This window comes from Hoplias malabaricus, chromosome 1, assembly GCF_029633855.1.
Source record: "Hoplias malabaricus isolate fHopMal1 chromosome 1, fHopMal1.hap1, whole genome shotgun sequence".
NCBI classification, from domain to species: domain Eukaryota; kingdom Metazoa; phylum Chordata; class Actinopteri; order Characiformes; family Erythrinidae; genus Hoplias; species Hoplias malabaricus.
This window is the reverse complement of record NC_089800.1, coordinates 62,909,660-62,929,367: the sequence shown is the minus strand read 5'-3', so window position 1 is coordinate 62,929,367 and position 19,708 is coordinate 62,909,660. Positions and strand designations below refer to the sequence as shown.

Below are 19,708 nucleotides of genomic sequence, written 5' to 3'. Positions count from 1 at the left end.
GTGTTAGATGGTATGTGTAATTCAGCATATATTGTCATGTTTGAGTCAAGTATAAAAATACAAGGAAAGACAGATTTTATTTTGCAAGCTCATGTTTAAGGTTTATTAAGTAAATTATTTTGTAACATGAAAACAAAGTAATTAAGTGTTTTGATGTGAAACATTGTAGAGCAACTTTATGACTGCTTTATGGATTATAGTGCTATAGTTATTTTCTTTTTTTTAATTTTAATTTAAATGGAAAACCTCCACATATTTTCTGAGCTCCTATATATAATGCTGATGATAAATAATATGCAGATTTTACACCAAACTCTTATAGAAAAGCTTCTTAAGCTGCAGGTAATATACATGTTACAAGTCAGGTCTAAGTTCTTAGAGGCAATATCCACATATGATTGCTGCTTACATACTACTGTGAGCAATTTTCTGTAGTTTGTTTCTGCAGTACATACACGAAATGAACTTGAATGATTTTTCCACTTAATATTTTTTTTTCTTATTGTGTAATCAAAATTGCTTAATTATTTTAGATGTTTTATTTTTGACAGAGGAAAAACATGATTTCCTGAGTGTTAACAAGAACTAAATCAACTAATGTGACCCTGAAACCTGAATTTCTGTCACCTTAAATGATTTTATAATTGCCGCATTTCAGAAAAGGTGTGGATGCATCACCTTTATAATCTGGATTCCTTCTTGGTGTTGGAATGTGTCTAATGTGGCAGTGTGATTACTTTGATAACTGCTGACAGATCAGGGATGGAGGCTGCAGGCTGTTTTTACAGGCCGTCACTTCCAGTCTGCCTTAATTGGGATCACCTCTGGCTGTTAGCGTGGTCTCTAATGTTCAAGGATCTTTTTTAGCTTGACTACAGTGAATATGTGTGTGAAGAGTTTATTTTTACTCAGCCACAGAACTGTATTCTTGTATTAAGCGTTGGCTTCATTTTTGTCTGAAAACCTTTCAGTTTCTTTCACCCCACTGTACACCTGCTACTGTTAACAGTTTTGCAGTGTCAGGTTTGATAATCTTTTGCTTATCTCATGGAGTTTCATCTCATCGGCCATTGTTTACCATGACATAAATTGACAGTACTATCACTATATTCCCTAAGTGTTCTGAGAGTGTATTTTTCAGTTAGAACCTACAGGGGCTTGACAATGAAACTGAAACACCTGGTTTTAGACCACAATAATTTATTAGTATGGTGTAGGGCCTCTTTTTGCGGCCAATAAAGCATCAGTTCGTCTTGGGAATGACATATACAAGTCCTGCACAGTGGTCAGAGGGATTTTAAGTCATTCTTCTTGCAGGATAGTCACCAGGTCACTATGTGATGCTGGTGGAGGAAAATGTTTCCTGACTCGCTCCTCCAAAACATCCCAAAGTGGCTCAATAATATTTAGATCTGGTGACTGTGCAGGCCATAGGAGATGTTCAACTTCACTTTCATGTTCTTCAAACCAATCTTTCACCAGTCTTGCTGTGTGTATTGGTGCATTGTCATCCTGATACATGGCACCGCCTTCTGGATACAATGTTTGAACCATTGGATGCACATGGTCCCCCAGAATGGTTCGGTAGTCCTTGGCCCATCTAGCACAAGTATTGGGCCAAGGGAATGCCATGATATGGCAGCCCAAACCATCACTGATCCACCCCCATGCCTCACTCTGGGCATGCAACAGGGTGGTACGCTTCTTTGGGGCTTCTCCACACCGTAACTCTCCTGGATGTGGGGAAAACAGTAAAGGTGGACTCATCAGAGAACAATACATGTTTCACATTGTCCACAGCCCAAGATTTGCGCTCCTTGCCCCATTGGAACCGACGTTTGGCATTGGCATGAGTGACCAAAGGTTTGGCTAGCAGTCCGGCTGTGTATACTGACCCCGTGGAGCTCCCGGCGGACAGTTCTGGTGGAAACAGGAGAGTTGAGGTGCACATTTAATTCTGCCGTGATTTGGGCAGCCGTGGTTTTATGTTTTATAGATACAATCCGGGTTAGCACCCGAACATCCCTTTCAGACAGGCTTCCTCTTGCGTCCACAGTTAATCCTGTTGGATGTGTTTCGTCCCTCTTGGTAGTATGCTGACATTACCCTGGATACCGTGGCTCTTGATACATCACAAAGACTTGCTGTCTTGGGCACACATGCGCCAGCAAGACGTGCACCAACAATTTGTCCTCTTTTGAACTCTGGTATGTCACCCATAATGTTGTGTGCATTGCAATATTTTGAGCAAAACTGTGCTCTTACCCTGCTTATTAAACCTTCACACTCTGCTCTTACTGGTGCAATGTGCAGTTAATGAAGATTGGCCACCAGGCTGGTCCAATTTAGCCATGAAACCTCCCACACAGGTGTTTCAGTTTCATTGTCCAACCCCTGTATGTCCAAGAGAATCATCTGCCATGTTTATGAAAACCTGCAGAGATGCTTGCTTGTCCCAATATTATTTAATTTGTATTAATCTCACTTTTCATCCATAACAGCACACATTTTAAGAGGAGCAGTGTATTTGTATACTGGACTAGGAAATGTTGGAAGTTTTACTATTGAAAGTAATTGGTCAATGTCTGTAGCGAAGGCATTTCAAACACGACAGTGGCTGTGCAATTCCAAATCTTCTGCAAGTGGTAAGATATCCCCCTGAATTTAAGAAATGATCTGCCTTGCAATCCAACTCCAGGACCAGATGAGAATGTTAAAAATGTGAAGACTCATATTTATTCAGCAGCTGTGTGGCTTTGAGGCGAGAAGCAAATGTAATGCACTGTTTTCACCATCAAAACAAGCTACCTCACAGGACAGCACTGAAGAAACATGATACTGGAGAATAGGGACATGTTGAATTTGCACTCATTTCCCTGTGTGTGTGTGTGTGTGTGTGTGTGTGTGTGTGTGTGTGTGTGTGTGTGTGTGTGTACAACATGATATTTTTTTTAATTCATGGTCAGTTTTAGCCCCTTCCACTGTGGCAGCTGTAGTTTATCTCAATTTGACAATTTCTCAATAGACAATTTGACAAGTTGTGTGATTGTAGTTTACACAGTTACTTATGTCTATTTTTGCTGTTGCAGGATTTATTTCTTCCCTCTGTGTGTCCTCCTTCTGAATCATCTGCTAGGCAGAGCAGATAATGACTCTTTAGTCGACAAAGACTCCACTGTAAGAACATCTTCAGTTCTGGATGATGCTGTACATCAGAAAAATCAATATTGTCAACCAAATTTTTTAATATAATGTGTTGCCATCACTCTGATGGCACCACTTGCTGTTAATCACTTTTCTGGACTTCCTTATCATCTCCAGAAGAGGTTTAGCTTCTGTATTCAGTTGTCCTACACCAACTAGGCCCTAAATATAAATCAATATTAAAAGAATTTTAAGATTCTTTATTTGGAGCTTAGATATTATTATATTTTTTTTACTTCAACAGTTTATGATAAGCATTGATTTACTATTTGGTATGATAGTTCTTAGTACATTTCTAAATCTAAAATAACCCCTTGAACTGAATTGAATATTTTTTGGGCAGGTGCTCAAGCTCAAAAAGGGCACCCATTGGCAAAATTATTCATAAAATAAAAAAGAAAAATAGTAGGATATTTAACATATATATTTGTTTTTGTTAACACAATCAGTGCACATCTTATTAAATAACTCAAATTATCAAATGGCGTAAATAAATGCACAGACGTAATAAGATTTTTAAATGAAACAAAACTTGTGAACTTGTCTAATTTGTAAAAGAGTAAAAATGTCTTTAAATTCTCTGTCAGTCTGCCTGCTGCAGTTTGTTCCCCTCCCCCTTCATTAAACATGAAAAACAGCTGGACAAGGCTTTGAAACCAGGTATTTCATGACTACATGAGTACATTAGTATGAAAAGGCAAGCGTTTTCACCGGGTGTGACGCCTAAAGGGCAGGTGTTTGAGCACCACTAGGAGTGTATCTGTGCCTGTGCCTGGGAAGTAGAGATACACAGAAAGCAGTTTTGGTTTAAATTTGTCAGATTTTGTTTTACCTTATTGCTTCATAAAAAACAAAGATGTGGTGTTATGCTTTGACTAAATTTCTGTGTTTATTTTAACACTTTTTTCAGTGAAAAAGAAGTAATATTAAGACTTTTGTTGTTGCTGATAACGGTATATTGAAAAGGTTAATGATCTGATATATGGATCAGCTGAACACCATAATACAAAAAAATGTAGGTAAATGTACCATTAACAGCTTTGCCCAAGGACTCTTAATGGTACATTGTAGTAAGTTGGAGGGAAGCTGTGGAACACACTAAACCGTATCATCTGTTTTCATTTGTATACGTTTTTTTTTTCATAGGCTAGCTTTGCTGTATTTGTTTTTGCAAATATATCTTTGTTCCAAAAACTTAGACATAGACATGGAAAGTATGGCAAATAATTTTGTCCAATAACTGCCAGTAATTAAAAATCCGAAAATGAATGGCCCAAAAATATTCTTTAAGAATAATTCTTATACGTGTGTCAGGGAGATGATAAAGTGATCTCTGATTTTCCACATTTTGCATGTGTGAAAAATGAAGGGCAAACATTCTCTCTAGTGACCATTAGTTCAGCAAACAGTGAGCAGGTGATTAAACATGGCATAAGCTTTTAGGGATAATTTGATTTGTGTGTGTGTGCGCGTGCAGGTTTGTGCATGTGTTTTTGAGACTGGCAGACTTGGAGAATCACTGACTCATGGTCATCTGTGGCATATTTGTGTTTGTCTTCTAGCCTTTAGTGTCATGCTCTGTTCTGTCCACAGTTCATGTTGTGAAAGGAGCAAAGCTGAGTGTGAAATGAGTTTGCTATTTAGACTCTGCACATGAGAAACAGAGCCATGTGCTGCTAGTCTGTTAGCTCTGTTTCCGTGCTGACACACTTTTGATTTGCTGGGAACATTTTAGAACTCATTTACGTTCAAATCAGTGGGAGATCCTATTTTTTATATATTACTTTGTGCATAGAAGATTTTTGTTTGTTTGTTTGTTTTTCAACAGAGCCTTTTTTATATATAAGTAGGTGAAGCTTAGCTCAGATAACATCACATCATGCAGGCTATCTGTAGTGTGCAGTATATGTGTTATAGAAAGTTATAATTGTTATAAAAGTTCTAAAACACTATAGGCCACTTTTAAAGGAGTTATCAGTAATGTCAGTAATACTAATGTGTTTAAAATGGGTACTGCAGTTCAAAACACTTTAGAGAGTTGTCTGCTACCGCTCCCTCTCCCCTCCAGATGTGAAGCTCACACAAGTTGCCAGGTTGAGGACAGTTGAACCAATATGAGTGAATTGACCTTCATTGCGTAAATTATAATCATACACAAGATAAGATGTAAAATAGCCTATGCCAATCCATTAGAGCTTCACATAGGGCCCACCCCACCCTCTTCCTACCGGCAGTCACATAATTTATATTTTTCCAATCCTACAGCTACACCCACAGGTTGCTCTGGCTGTTTATGATCTGATCAGCAACCAGCTACCCTTAACATCTAGGGTTACTCATTGAACCCGTCACATGAATACGTAAAGCACCCACTGCATCACTAGCTCTTCACAGGGGTCATCAAGTATGTACATCCCCTGGTGAGTGTTTCAGTGAATTCAGTCAGCCCACGACACCTCCGGAAGGCTCAACAGTGAAGCCTGGCATCCCAGACACACCCCCTACAAGCTAGACTTACAATCGTACCTTACCCTTAAGCATCAACAACCGTAAATCTACACTAGCCTCCCTGGTGACTATGGCTGTACCTAGCCCTATTGGCACTGTTAATGCATGCTCAGTGCCACCAATTCCTTATGATCTTTATGTGCTACATCACCAATCACCAATTTCTGGCCCCTGATGCTGAACTGCACAAGCAGGGATGTGGCAGACTTGGCTACAAATCCCCTAACATCTATTTCCACTGGTCTTACATGGGCCTGCCACCCGCCTTCTCTCACCTCAGCCGCCAAGTCTGCATACTTCAACTTCTTCCTTTCGAATACCTTGTCTACTGCATCCTCAAATGGAACTATTAACTCTATGAAATAAACTATCCGTTTGCTTTCAGAGTACAGCACCATATCTGGCCTTAGTGCAGTTAATGCAATGCGTTCTTGGACCTGCAGATTTTTACATATGTCCACCAGCAATTCCCAATCTCGTGCATCACCCCATCTAACTTTCAGCCTAGCCAACCTTAGAATATAATTTAACTTCCCCAGCAACCGCCTTGTGCAAGGCACAATAGTCGACAGGATCATCATGTTGTCCATGTAAGCCCCGATTGGGGGAAGCCGAGTACCATCAAGCAAACTCTCCCTGCCTACGACACACTTAGAGGCAGTGATTACTACCTCCATCGCCAACATATATGCTAATGGTGAAATCGTACATGCAGCCGTTTTACCTATTTCTATCCGTTGCCATAATGTAACAAATTCCCCTGTACAAAAAAAAAATTCAAAAGCTTTCCACATATGATTATGTGGCACTGAGCCAAATGCATTCACTAAATCTAGGAAAACATGTAGATTGTTACCCTCTTTCTTTTCTGTCTGAATCTGATGCTAGATTATGCAGCTATATTCCAAACATCCTGTGTGCCAGAACCCCCTGCCTTTTGTACTGTTGTATCAATTCATTAGTTTGCTTTCAAATAAGCAGCAAGTCTCACACTAAAAAAAAAATCTTACTCTCCACATTAAGAAGACTTGTTGGCCGAAACTGTTCTATACCCACAGCCTCAACCTATATCAACCTCCACAAAAACTTCAGGTGCATACTTGTACACCCAATATGGCACACCGTTAGGCCCTGCAGCAGAACCTGCCTTTGCATGATGCACTACATCTTGAACCTCATTCCATTTTGGTGGGCTAATCTCCATTTGCCGCTCTATTTCACCTAGTGGTGGAATATCTTCTGGCAACTCTAGCTCCTTTGATCATTGAAATGCTCCTATAATTCCATCTTTCTAACTTTTAAACTCTCAGATTTCTCCTTACCAAATAAGGTCTTAACAAAATTAGAAGGATCCCTAAAGAACACAGCCCTAGCATGTTCCTTCTTTTTCCTCCTTTTCCTCAAGTTCTCTGCTCTTCTCAACACTGCCTGCCTACCCTTAAGCTCTTTCTGTAGTACCTTAATAACCTCTCTTTCCTCTTCCCCTACTCGCCTTCACTTCACTGATTTCTAATAGCCTTTAACCCCTTTAGGTTAGTTTATCTATGTGTACTTGCCATCATGACTTCATTATATCTTGTCCTCTTTGCTTTTTCTGCAGCCTACCAAACCTTGCCATTCCATATTCATAAATGACTTTACCTAAACAATTTAATTTCTTCTCTGCTGATCTTTTCAAACCAGCCAATATACCGTTCAAATCATCATTTATACACTTGCACCCTACCTTATCTACTGAACCTGGCCATTTTACTTTTATTCCCTGCCCAATTTCTTACTCTTTTACCCCTTGTTTCACCCTCTCCTGCTCTCCACCATCCCTCTGGTTAACATCAAATTCACTCTCCTGTACACTTGTGCTGGTGTTATCCTCAATAGTAACAGAGGTGTTGATATCCTGTGAACTGTGGTGAGTAACCTGTCGCTGGACTTCAACTTTAAAAAATGTGCCACAATCAACCTATTTACACAGAGAATTGTCACTGTCACTTTTCCTGTATTTACCAGCTTCATATTTTACTTGAATTTTCACTTTGAATGTTTGACTACAAAAGGCTGATGTTATCTTTTTGACTGATTTTTACCCTTCACCATAAATGTCATTTTAGGAGACAGATGTTTGCTTCTTATTCACAATTTTCATATTCAAACATTTAGTGCCACCTTAAATGGGTCAGTGTACAAGGCTAATATTGGCATTATTTGCCAGCTGAAACACAGAGGCTACCTGTTCAGAGGAAAATTAGCCAACTCTACATCCATTTTTTTATTCCTGTTGGGCTCTAAAATGTGAAATATGTTGAGAAATATTTACTCTCATTTTACTCATCTCTAGTCATGGAATTTTTTTAGAAGGACACTGAAGCTTTTTAGTCCCCGTGTCCGCGTGGGTTTCCTCCGGGTGCTCCGGTTTCCTCCCACAGTCCAAAAACACATGTTGCAGGTGGATTGGCGACTCAAAAGTGTCCGTAGGTGTGAATGTGTGTGTGTCTGTGTTGCCCTGTGAAGGACTGGCGCCCCCTCCAGGGTGTATTCCCGCCTTGCGCCCGATGATCCCAGGTAGGCTCTGGACCCCCCGCGACCCTGAACTGGATAAGCGGTTACAGATAATGGATGGATGGATGGATGAAGCTTTTTAGGTCTGGTAGAAAGTAATCTTTTCTCAGTTTGCCTGCTTGCTTCTATGTTATTTGTCTATTATTGTGTCTCATAACTTGCATCCCAGGATGTGGAAACAGTACTGGTGATTTAAAGATCTGTTTTCATGATGTAGGCTGTAGGGCTTTTCACCTCCAAGAAATGTCAGTGTTACTTTATGATGACTACATGCAAAAATATGATAAGATCTTGTGCATTGTATGGCCAAAGGTTTGTGGCCATATCACTGACCGTCTCAAAAGCATTAGATGAACTGTTCCTTTACAGAATGCAGTTCCACTGCTCCACAACAAATGCTCTTTAACTCATGCCCCTTTAACCCATGCTTGCCGTCAGGCATACAAAGTGTTCATTTGCTGCTACTCTAAAGCATAGGTTTCTATTGGTCAGTGCTTTTGTATAGAGTTTATATTAGCTGGGTACAATGGATCAAGTCTGTCAACAATGTGTGTGCATTAAAATATCTAAATTCACTTAGTAGGGGTGCCCACAAACATTTAGAAACATAGTGTTGTTGCCCCTTATTATCTTGGTGTACAACACTGGCATTTTCAGCTACATGTTATACCATAGTGATTTTGGCATGAACAGTAAACAACACAGCTAGAGTGAATAAAGTTAGTGTATCCACCCTTGTGTCAATGTTTGTTTTGATAGAGGCATAAGGCAAATTTAATGCCTAATATTTTCTTCAGTGTAAGGTTACATACATATTAAGGCAGTGACTTGAAGTGAGGTCAGGACAGTGCCAGTTTTACATATATATGAACCCCAAATGGATTAAATTAATCAATTCATTTTGATTAGGCAATGTAATTTTTTCCTATTTAATTTTACATTCTTGATGCACGCATAGTCCATTGGAGTCACATTTTCTGTGTTTAGATGTGTTCTGTGCATTTGATCTAACCCTGATTTTAATTATCACTTGATAGAAAGGTGTGAGACGGACTAAGAAGAGCCTCAAGTCAAGTTTTTTGAGTGGCACTGGCTTGCATCTATGCAATACAAAAACAAATATACATTGTGTAGTCTTAGCTTTATTTAGAAATTAAATCCATATGAGCACCCTCATTGAGGCAGAGATAATGGTAGTGGTATTTCATTGCTCTTTTATTGATAGCAACAAGCCTAAATATAATATTCATATACCTGAAATAAATTACCTACCCTAAGGAAGGTGATGATGTGTAAATGCGTGATCTACAAACGTTATGTTGGTGATATTCACATAAATACTCACAGGCATGCACTCCTTCTGCGCTCAGTTCAGTTTTAATGGGATTTGTGCAGTCCGAGGTGAGGCAACATCTGCTGCTGCACTTTACTGTGCTTTGTCTGGATTATAATTATGAATTTAAATATTATAAATATATTATAATAATTTTCTTAACATTTATTTTTTATTGCAATACAAGTATTGAGGCACTGCCTCTTCTGTCTGCACATCCCTTTATTTAGGATATGTTTGGCCTTGTGAGACTACAATAGGAAATGGGATGTTGTTTCTGGTTTGCTTTATTCTGCAAAATAATTATTAGGTAATGCAAAAGCAAATGTACACATGATTATATTTTTTATTAGAGAAATAAACATGGGTTTTCAATGATATATTGGCGGTTCTCCTTTTCAGATGCTTGTTATATCTGTGGGCACAGTGTCAGTAAATAATAGCTCAGCTGCAAGTTGCTGGGATAGCAACATTAGGTCTATGATGTTATTGCACAGATCTATGCAGCGCAGCTCTCTCATGCTGGTTGAGTCACCCTCAGAATGTGTGTCTGTTTGTGCCTCTAAGTGCTTCTAAGATATATTGGTTTATAAACACATTGATCTTTTTGCCATCCATGACTGTGCAAAAGTGCCCTGAGAGCCATCTGACTGACATCGCTAAAAAACATCAGGAAATTACAGCATTATTACAGTGAGTATCAGAACCCTGTGTGTGATTATCATCTGTTATCCTGCCTTACCTCTTACTCATTAATTGAGAGGGGGGTGGGCAATGCACAGGGTCACCTTAAGGGTTCTTGGCCAGTGAAAACCTTTGTGGCAACACTTTAGCTCAATGACCGGACTCTATTCTGGCTGCTGACATATTTTTGCAAGTGAAATGTTCCCATGAAATACTCTGCCTCTGGAGTGCAATGTGACCATGCAGACATCTTTAAATAATGTGTAATATTTTCATGTCGTTTTGTCTGATTTATTTATCTGTTTTTTACATTTACACCATCCAATTTTAGTCACTGCCAGTTCCATACACAATCTAGGGTTCTCCAAATCACAAGCTGTGTGAGTGAAGGCTACAGGGATTAAAGTTTTCCATCGCTATGATGGAATTTCATCAGAGCCAGCCACTACACAGTCAGTTGCTTCATGCTGTTGATGATTGATAAAGTGCTGTTGTGCTACATGATGTGGTGTGCTTAATATATTAATCGCATGTCTGAATAACAAGCAAGATACTGATGATAATTTCATGCAGAAAGCAGCATTTAAGCCTTTTCATAAATGATTTCAGCAATTTAGAGAGTCTGTTAAAAAAAACACAATTATAGGAAAAGTTAAATTATGGAGTTTCTTCTGGAATTTTGGCAGATTTTTTTTAACCATGACACCGTGCTTCAAGTGAGACATCACAGCTCCTTGCTCCAGCCTTACTCCTCTTTTTCCACATTTGGGGTCAAACCCTAAAAGAGACATCAGGTGTAGCGAAGCTTCAGGTTAATCGTTTTACTGCCAAAATTTTTAAAAATTGAATAAAAGTTAAAGTTAAACTGATGTTATTTAATGCTGCAGCTATTAGCAGTGTTCTGAGATACTTTTTTTATCTGGTTTTAAGGTAAAAGCATGCACTGGTGATTCATTTACCAGGGGTGTCCAAATTCCAGCCCCCAAGCCAAATGCGGCCCGCTGTAAGATTTTAATTGGCCTGCGGCTTCATTTTAAAGAATAAATTGGTCACTAGTTTTTTTTTTACCTTGGTGGTGGCAACAGTGCGCTAATGTATAGGATATTACACCACTGTGTTAATGAACTAAGCTAACCTTAAACAGCATTCATTTCTTTGGGACAGCAAAGTAGTTTACAGAACGACATTTGGTGATGGCTGCAACAAAAAAAAATAAAAATAAATAAGTAAATAATAATAATAATAATAATAATAAAATGGTGAAAAATTGGCAGTGTGGCGCGGCAGGTAGTGTCGCAGTCACACAGCTCCAGGGGCCTGGAGGTTGTGGGTTCGATTCCCGCTCCGGGTGACTGTCTGTGAGGAGTTGGTGTGTTCTCCCCGTGTCTGCGTGGGTTTCCTCCGGATGCTCCGGTTTCCTCCCACAGTCCAAAAACAAATGTTGCAGGTGGATTGGCGACTCAAAAGTGTTCGTAGATGTGTGTGTGTGTGTGTGTGTGTGTGTGTGTGTGTGTGTGTGTGTGTGTGTGTGTTTGTGTTGCCCTGTGAAGGACTGGCGCCCCCTCCAGAGTGTATTCCCGCCTTGCGCCCAATGATTCCAGATAGGCTCTGGACACACCGCAAACCTGAATTGGATAAGTGGTTACAGATAATGAATGAATGAATGAATGAAAATTGGCAGTGAGAACTGGCGATTTCAAGAGAGAGGGAAAGTATTTGCAGTAAAATGGATTTTAAATTGGATTTTACATCAAGCAGCAGATAATGCTCTAAAATTCAGTAGTTAATAAATATATACTGTTTTGTAAAAAATTTTTTTCATATTTTGAATACACGGTTATAAAAAATGTATGTATAATATACTTGGAAAGAGAGCGCGGAACTTAAAAATTTTGATATGATCCAGTTTGATCCGCCATGGTTGATTAATTGTCAAGCCACATTCTTTTAGAGATTAAAAACAGCATTGAATTCACATATAGACAAATAATAAAAAAGCTTTTCAAAAGCATGTTTTTACTAATGTAGTTCAAATGCCTAGATATTATACCTGAATTTCACTTTGCATTACAACAAGTATAAACGTGTCTAGGAGGCACCATTATATTGATACATGGATGTTTACATTATGTAAAGTTGCTTCCAAGATACTTTTATATAATTTTGTGATAATGCTTTAAACCATGATAAAAATGTATGTAAACATAGCTTAAAAACATGAGTTTCATTTTTTGCAAATAAGTAGTTCAGGTGCCCAACAGATCTTGGCAAATTGACTACATTTGGGTAAATGTAATAATATTCTCTGAAATATTATATTAATGCTGTCAGGCTCAGAATTAATTATAGTGTGGAGTATTGGACAGACACTACTATGGCAAGCAGAGACCTGAATAATTCTTGGCAAAATATATAGCAGCAGACCAGGCCAGTGAATGCTGCCCACAGTTTATGACCCTCTGTGAGACTTTTTGTCCTTCAAATGCGTTATTTGCAAGAACAGAGCTTCAATGCTATATCTGAAAAGTTAATTAAAGCCCATAAATAAAATTAATATGTACTGAACACTGAATGAAACCCAGGCTTTGTCCTTGCTTAAGGAGCCAGTCTCATACTATGTCTTAGCAATGACGACATGTTCTTGCTGTATAACAGTGTCTCGCTGTCATGAGTAAACCTCATGATGCAGCAGTTTTTCATTTTGAATTCTTTGTACCATGAGGTGCAAGCTACCCTTCTCAAAGATATAAAAGAACCTTTCATAACAGAGAGCTACAGTATTTGGGAAAATTATAAAATAACATGTTTACTTAATGTGCAGATCTCCGTACTAACAAATGTGTTTGTCAAAGGCTAGTTCTGCTTGTTTATGAACTGCTTAGAGGCTTGATTAGCAGTTAAACATGTGCCAGTGTACAATGAGTATTCTTATTTGCGACTTTAGATGTCTGAATTTGCGTGAGTGTTTTAATGTGGGAAGTGGGATATTCCAAGTTGTAAAAAATTTGAGCTCCCAGTGTATGCAGCATTATTTGCACATATATTCATGTTCATATGACTGTGTTCTGGACACAGCAATAATACATTAAAATATTTTACATTTTATTATTATTAGTAGTAGTGGTAAATAAGTTTTATATTGTGGCTTTAGGAGTAGTTTAAGGGTACTTAACTCTATAGATAGAAGTGTTTTGGAGAAAAAATGGATTTCATAAGACAGTGATAATAATCTGTTTTCTGCTGTTTGATGTTGAATCTCTCTCTCTCTTGTCAGTGATGCTTTGACAGTGTGCAGGGTTTGCTGAGACCCAGGGCATAGTCATGGCAGTGTATTCTAATGTGTGGGGTACGGTGAAGCCAGTGTTTGAATCTCTGGAGCTGGATGTTCTGGGTGAGCTGGACTCTGGAGCTGAGGAGAACAGCACAGTTGAAACGTGTTACCGTGCACACTCACGCAGCAGCGTCCTTCAGGGTCTGCCCTTTGGAGGAGTACCCACAGTCCTCGCCATCAACCTCATCATCTGGCTGGTACAGTACCTTTCCCCTCATGGATCTCTAATACAGGACAGGTTTTGTCAATAAACAATAAATCACTTCTGAAGGAAGAGGCCATAAATATCCCGTTTCTGCTCTGTACACACAAGAACAGCACTGAGGCCTTTATGGCACTGGTTTAGAGTATGTTATATAAAAAAATATATATATAAAAAACCTTATATATTAAAGGGTTCTTCCATACACATCATATATATGTATGCCAGACCAGTATTACTGTTACTGATTCAGCTCTGTTACTTTAGAATGCTTCATCATGCAGCTCCGTCATTATATCACAGTTAGTAATGAGCCAAGTCAGCCGACTGGCACATTCACAGAAGTGTTTATTCATACTGTGCCTTTAAATACATCTAGATTTGTCTAAGATAACTAGAATATTATTAAAGGAATTTTTCATGTATATATAAATATCCCTAATTCTGAATGCCACTATGGGACATTATTTTATATTGTCTCACACACACACCCAGTCACACACACACACAAGACTAAACCTTGCATCTCCAAAAAAATTACAAAAAAAAAAATCAGGTTTACTTAGTGTAAGAAGGTTTGATTAGTTGCACATTAGTTTGCTTTGGTCATTTGAAGCAAATGCACACTGGAATAATTTTTCTAATACATCAAAGCAGGGCTATGAGCAAAATTAAGGCAGGATGTATCACTTGCTAAGCCATTTTCAGCTATTAAAAACACAGGCACCATTGCTTGAGAAATGTCATCTGAACTAGGTGGTGTATATGCCAGACCTGTTGCTGTGCTCTCGTCGTCTTGTCACGGACTGCATTGCTGCTGGAGTCATTATGTGACTTGTGTGCATACTGACCTCACTGCTTGACAGTTTCCAAGACAACCACTCACCTCTTCTCTCCCTGCCCAAAGAAATGTCTAATTATTACTGCTTCATATGGGCCTAGTGAACAGGAGGACTTCCTGGGAGAAACACTTTGTTGAGAGAAAGAGAGAGATATCCAAGAGCACACAAAATTTCGTAACCTCTGATTTAGAGGATATAAACTCAAGTAACAGAGCAGTAATTCATTTTACCAAACATTTATTTTGAAAATAGTTTTTTTTTATTTTGTTTCCTTCTAAGTGCAAATAAGTTGCTTTGTACTACCTGTCTGAACCTATTAACTTCATAAACATTGTCTCACGTGCCCAAATGAATATGATCAGTTAAACATATATGTCCATATTTAAATGGCTCTTTTGGAGTTTATTTTCTTTGACATTGTGAAGACTAATAAAGTGTAAACCAGTGCAAGGAGTGAGGTGCTGATTTCGAGTTGATTTGAATAAATTGATTAAAAATTTCTTTGTTTTGGTGTTATGTTATATAGTTCTTGTTGCTTGTGTTCTCATGCCTGAGGAAGGCTGCATGGGACTATGGGCGTCTGGCTCTGCTGGTGGAGAATGACAGGTATTTACACACCAATATATACATATATATATAATATCAAAATATGCATTTTTTTATATATTTGCAAAATACATTCAGTTTTTTCAGTGAAAGGATAGTAAATATTTTCCTTGTAAATTTATATAAATATAATATTAATATATAATATTTTTTTTTTTTGAATAAATGTCCCCACTTTTCTGGAAATGGAGTTTGTAGTAACTTTAATTCTTAGCATGGCATCACACTGTCACCCAGACTCTGCCTAATTTAAACCCTTTTTAACAATCTATGAAATGTTTGTAAACTTCAGTATATGTGTAATGCCTCTAGTGGTATGGAGAAAGATTAGTCTCAAAATACCTGACAAAATGTGTACATCATTTCACCAGTTGGACACAAATAACAAATATGTTTCACTATTCAAAAATAAATATGTCCCAGTCTTAGGGTGACCAGATCTGAGATGGTGCATGGTACACGAGCTTTGCCTGACGTAAACAAGGATTACTGACGCGCAGACTGACCAATTAAATGTTTACAGAGAAGGTTATTGACCAATAACGGTAGATCTACAGTCAGACCGTCCAATCAGAAGATTCTAGGCTACTTCACCACTCCCCCTTCTCACTCAAGCGAACCAATCGGAGTAGGGGAGGGCGGGACTAGTTTGTGAAACGCTTCTCCAAATTCTTTGTAAGCTCTAGAAAAACAAAATCCCGGACGTTTGTGAAATTCCGCCCGGATATTTTTTTTTCTAAAAAATAGGACATGTCCGGGTAAAAGAGGACGTCTGGCCACCCTACCCAGTCTGCGTCTTATGGTCTTACAGTTAATTTCATGAATACATGTTTTTTTGTTTTTATAGAAATATCATTATATTTATGGGAAAATTACATTTGTTTAAATGTTAATTGCATATATTTGTAAAGTCTAAGTCTCAAATTTAAAATTTATTTATAAAGTGTTGCATCTGCATTTGTGGATCAAGACACTCTATTTTTGTTTAATTTTGAGACTTTCCTTTTGCCCTTCACTCGATCCACACACAAATGCAGCTGTAAAAAATAACAGTCACTGAGGCTGAGCACCTCCTGGGCTCGACTCGGTGAGATAATGGCACCATCTTGTGGAAGAGAATGGTGTTTCATTATTCTTTTTACGTCTACCCTTCCATCTATCCTGAATTTTTTTATTGTTACTATTAGAGGTATTTAACCCTAAAGTTATGTTTAAATCCTGGTTTGAAAAGAGTCATTCTGAATATTGTTAACAAAATCAGAATAGGCCACCAGCCAAAAAATCACCTAATAATATTTCTATGGTTATACACAGAAAGATCATTAAATTCCATTAAAAAATATGTTAAGTTATTGTTGTTTCAAAGTCAGATTTTATAATACCTACCGCAACCATGTGTACTGTATAGATTGGTACACAGCTGATTCACCAGTGTTAAGTCAACACTATTAGCGTTAAATGAACACTAACAAGTTTACATTTTTACACTAATGGTGTTGATTTAACACTGGTGAATTTGCTGTGTAATAAATATCGTTAAAAACATCCATTCTCTAGTTGAAAAATACTTGGCAGGGATGCTTTTAGTTGGACCTATACACACACATTCTCATTCTCTCTCTTTCTTGCTTCCTCTCACTCACTCACTCACTCAGACACACACACACACATGCGCACACACCCTGAGGAATTAGAGCTAATGATTTGTTAATGAAGTATATCTCAGGAGGCACAGTTGGATGTAAGACACATTCATTCATTTTCTCTCTCTCTCTCTCTCTCTTTCTCTCTCCCCTCACCATCCTATTTTCTGTGTGTTTTAGTCTGTGTTTTGTGTATGTGCAGGGGACAGATGCTGATTTTAGGCTCCGATGCTTTATTTTCTCTTGTTTTCCTGCTCTGTTAATCATCACTGCTTTGCTCATTCATTCATGCTGTTACTGATAAACAACTGATAAAGGCCTTGATGTCATACACTGATTTTATGTCTTTGTTTTCCTTCTGCTCTTCATGCAGATGCATTTAGGGGCTCTTAAAAATGGCACTCGGTCACTTTAAAGAAGGAGAGGAATGTTTAATTCATTGCTACATTGTTTCTTTTTTTCTTAGCTTAACCTCTCTCTTCTATGGAGAACAAAGTGAGAAAGAGAAGTCCCCTTCTGAATCCAGCCCCTCAGACTCTGAGACCAAAGACATGGTGAGAACACACAAAAACAGCAAAGGTTAACACAAAACACTCATAGCTGATTTGCAGAAGGACCCCTTTAACAACGGGTTAAAATGGCACTAATCATTTTGCATGAATAACATACATATGTGCTTTTCTTTTCAAACTGTGTGAACACAAAGATCAGATCTTTTCTGATTTGAGCCACTTTCATGCCACTCTGCCGTTTGTGTATTTTTTTTTATGTGCAATTTATTTTGTATCCAAATGACTGCATAAAGAATGTAGGTAGGTTTTTAAAAATGTATTTTATCTCTTACATTTATTCCATGTATTATACTACATTTTTTTTACTTGTAAACCATGTACTTTATTTGCTGTGTCATGTAATTACTCATCCCGCTCCGGGTGACTGTCTGTGAGGAGTTGGTGTGTTCTCCCCGTGTCTGCGTGGGTTTCCTCCCACAGTCCAAAAACACACGTTGGTAGGTGGATTGGCGACTCAAAAGTGTCCGTAGGTGTGAGTGTGTGTGTTGCCCTGTGAAGGACTGGCGCCCCCTCCAGGGTGTATTCCTGCCTTTCGGGATTCCTGCCAGGGATTCTTCTTTAACTTGAGAATTAATCAATCTCTATTTGGCAGCAAGAAGGTGCAGCAAGTAGCAGTTAGTAAACAACAAGCGATACCTGCCAATCAGGCAGCTACCACTAACTGCTAAGGGCAGTTAACCAGTAAATCAGTGAGTACTGCCGATCAGCCATGGACAGTTAGTGACACTTGCTACAGGCTAAGCGGTAGCTGCTTTGGGCAGTCAGCCAGGTTCAGGTGTAGTGACTTATCAGTAAATGTTCACTGCCATGACCAGAGCAGCAGCAACTATGTAGTATGAGCAGCAGCTGACTATAAATTAAAGGAGGGTTGTCATTTTGCACAGTAAAATATATATAACAAAACTGGCATTATATTATTCTAAACTTTTGATCAGGAATTCTTAACTCTGTGCTTTTAATCTCAGACGTAAATGCATACATAAATAAATTTAAGGTGTTTGTGTGCAACAACTGTCTTATGAGTCTTTTACAATATGGGGCTTACATCTCTTTTCCATTCTGGACACACTATGTCTCCCAGGTTTCTTTTTGCATGAAACTTCAATGCAGACTCCTCTGAGACGTTACATGTCTGCACAGTTCTTTCCATTAGAAAAGTCCCGTGTGTTTCCTTGTAGGGCAAATGGCTCTGACAGATGCTAAGCAAGCCAGACACTCTGTGTGTGCTGCCTCTTTTATTGTGTCCCAGACCTTTTTATGAACTCGCCGTCTTTCCTCCCCTTTCTTTATAGGGCTTCTGTTCCTGGCTCTCATCTCTCTACCACATGAAGTAAGTGTACGCTGGTGGCGGTGATGTCATCAGCCAGCATCAAGCTCATTGGTGCTGCATCTCATTTAGCAGGAAAAACAAACACAGGGCGAAGGTCTGCAGGGCTCTCAGACACACTCAGAACCCTCCTGCTGCTGCAAAGCCTTCACTTCTTCTGTTCCCATGGTTTCCAGGATGTTATTTGGTGGTCAGGCTGGCACGGCAATGCCATATTTAGCTGGCTGCCGTAGAACCTTCCAGAAGTCCCCAGTGATGGTGGTCTTTTCAGCAGGAGACAGAGAGTTCCTGCTGTGAGACCACTGGATGTGTGTGGGGCAAGGGCAGAAGTGTGTTTCTCTGTGTGTGTGCGCATATGAGCATGTGAATATATGCTTTTACATGTGTTTGTTTTCACAAATGATTATAACATGCAGCATGTATGTCTTATTTGGGACGTAGCTAGAAAAGCCCACACATACAGACCACCAGCACGAGAAATGTTACACTGGTTACATGCTATTTATGGTTGATGCTCATAACATTACAGCTATTTAAGTCTTCCATTATAAAAGTTATAAACCTACAATTCTATAAGTTAACACACCCCTAATTTGCTTTGTTAATCCTCAAAATAAAAATATATTTGCTTGTAAAAAACAAACATCAGTATGGTGTTTGTCGTCTCAAAACAATACTTGTCATTTTTAAGGCTATATTTAAGTTATTTTTTTCAATATGTTAATTGTGAACTGAAATGATATTGGCACATGTTCAGTTTATAGTGGCATATTCCAAAAAGCAACATTATTACATTATCCAAGGAGAAAAAATGAAAAGTTGAAAACTTTATAGTCTTTATGACTATAGATGGTTGATGAAATAAGTGACATAAATCAGTTATGTATTGTTTTAGACCTA

The 19,708-nt window shown here is 38.5% G+C and overlaps 1 protein-coding gene across 1 annotated transcript in view; it reads left to right on the top strand.

The window, feature by feature from the left end:
* tmem63c (transmembrane protein 63C) overlaps positions 1-19,708 on the top strand; it is a 50,691-nt gene that overhangs the window by 7,590 nt on the left and 23,393 nt on the right. The window contains exons 2-5 of the mRNA XM_066681138.1: positions 13,560-13,813; positions 15,187-15,266; positions 17,376-17,463; positions 18,774-18,811. Coding sequence (XP_066537235.1) covers positions 13,607-13,813; positions 15,187-15,266; positions 17,376-17,463; positions 18,774-18,811 — 413 coding nt within the window. The 5' untranslated portion in view covers positions 13,560-13,606. The remainder of the gene's footprint in view (positions 1-13,559; positions 13,814-15,186; positions 15,267-17,375; positions 17,464-18,773; positions 18,812-19,708) is intronic.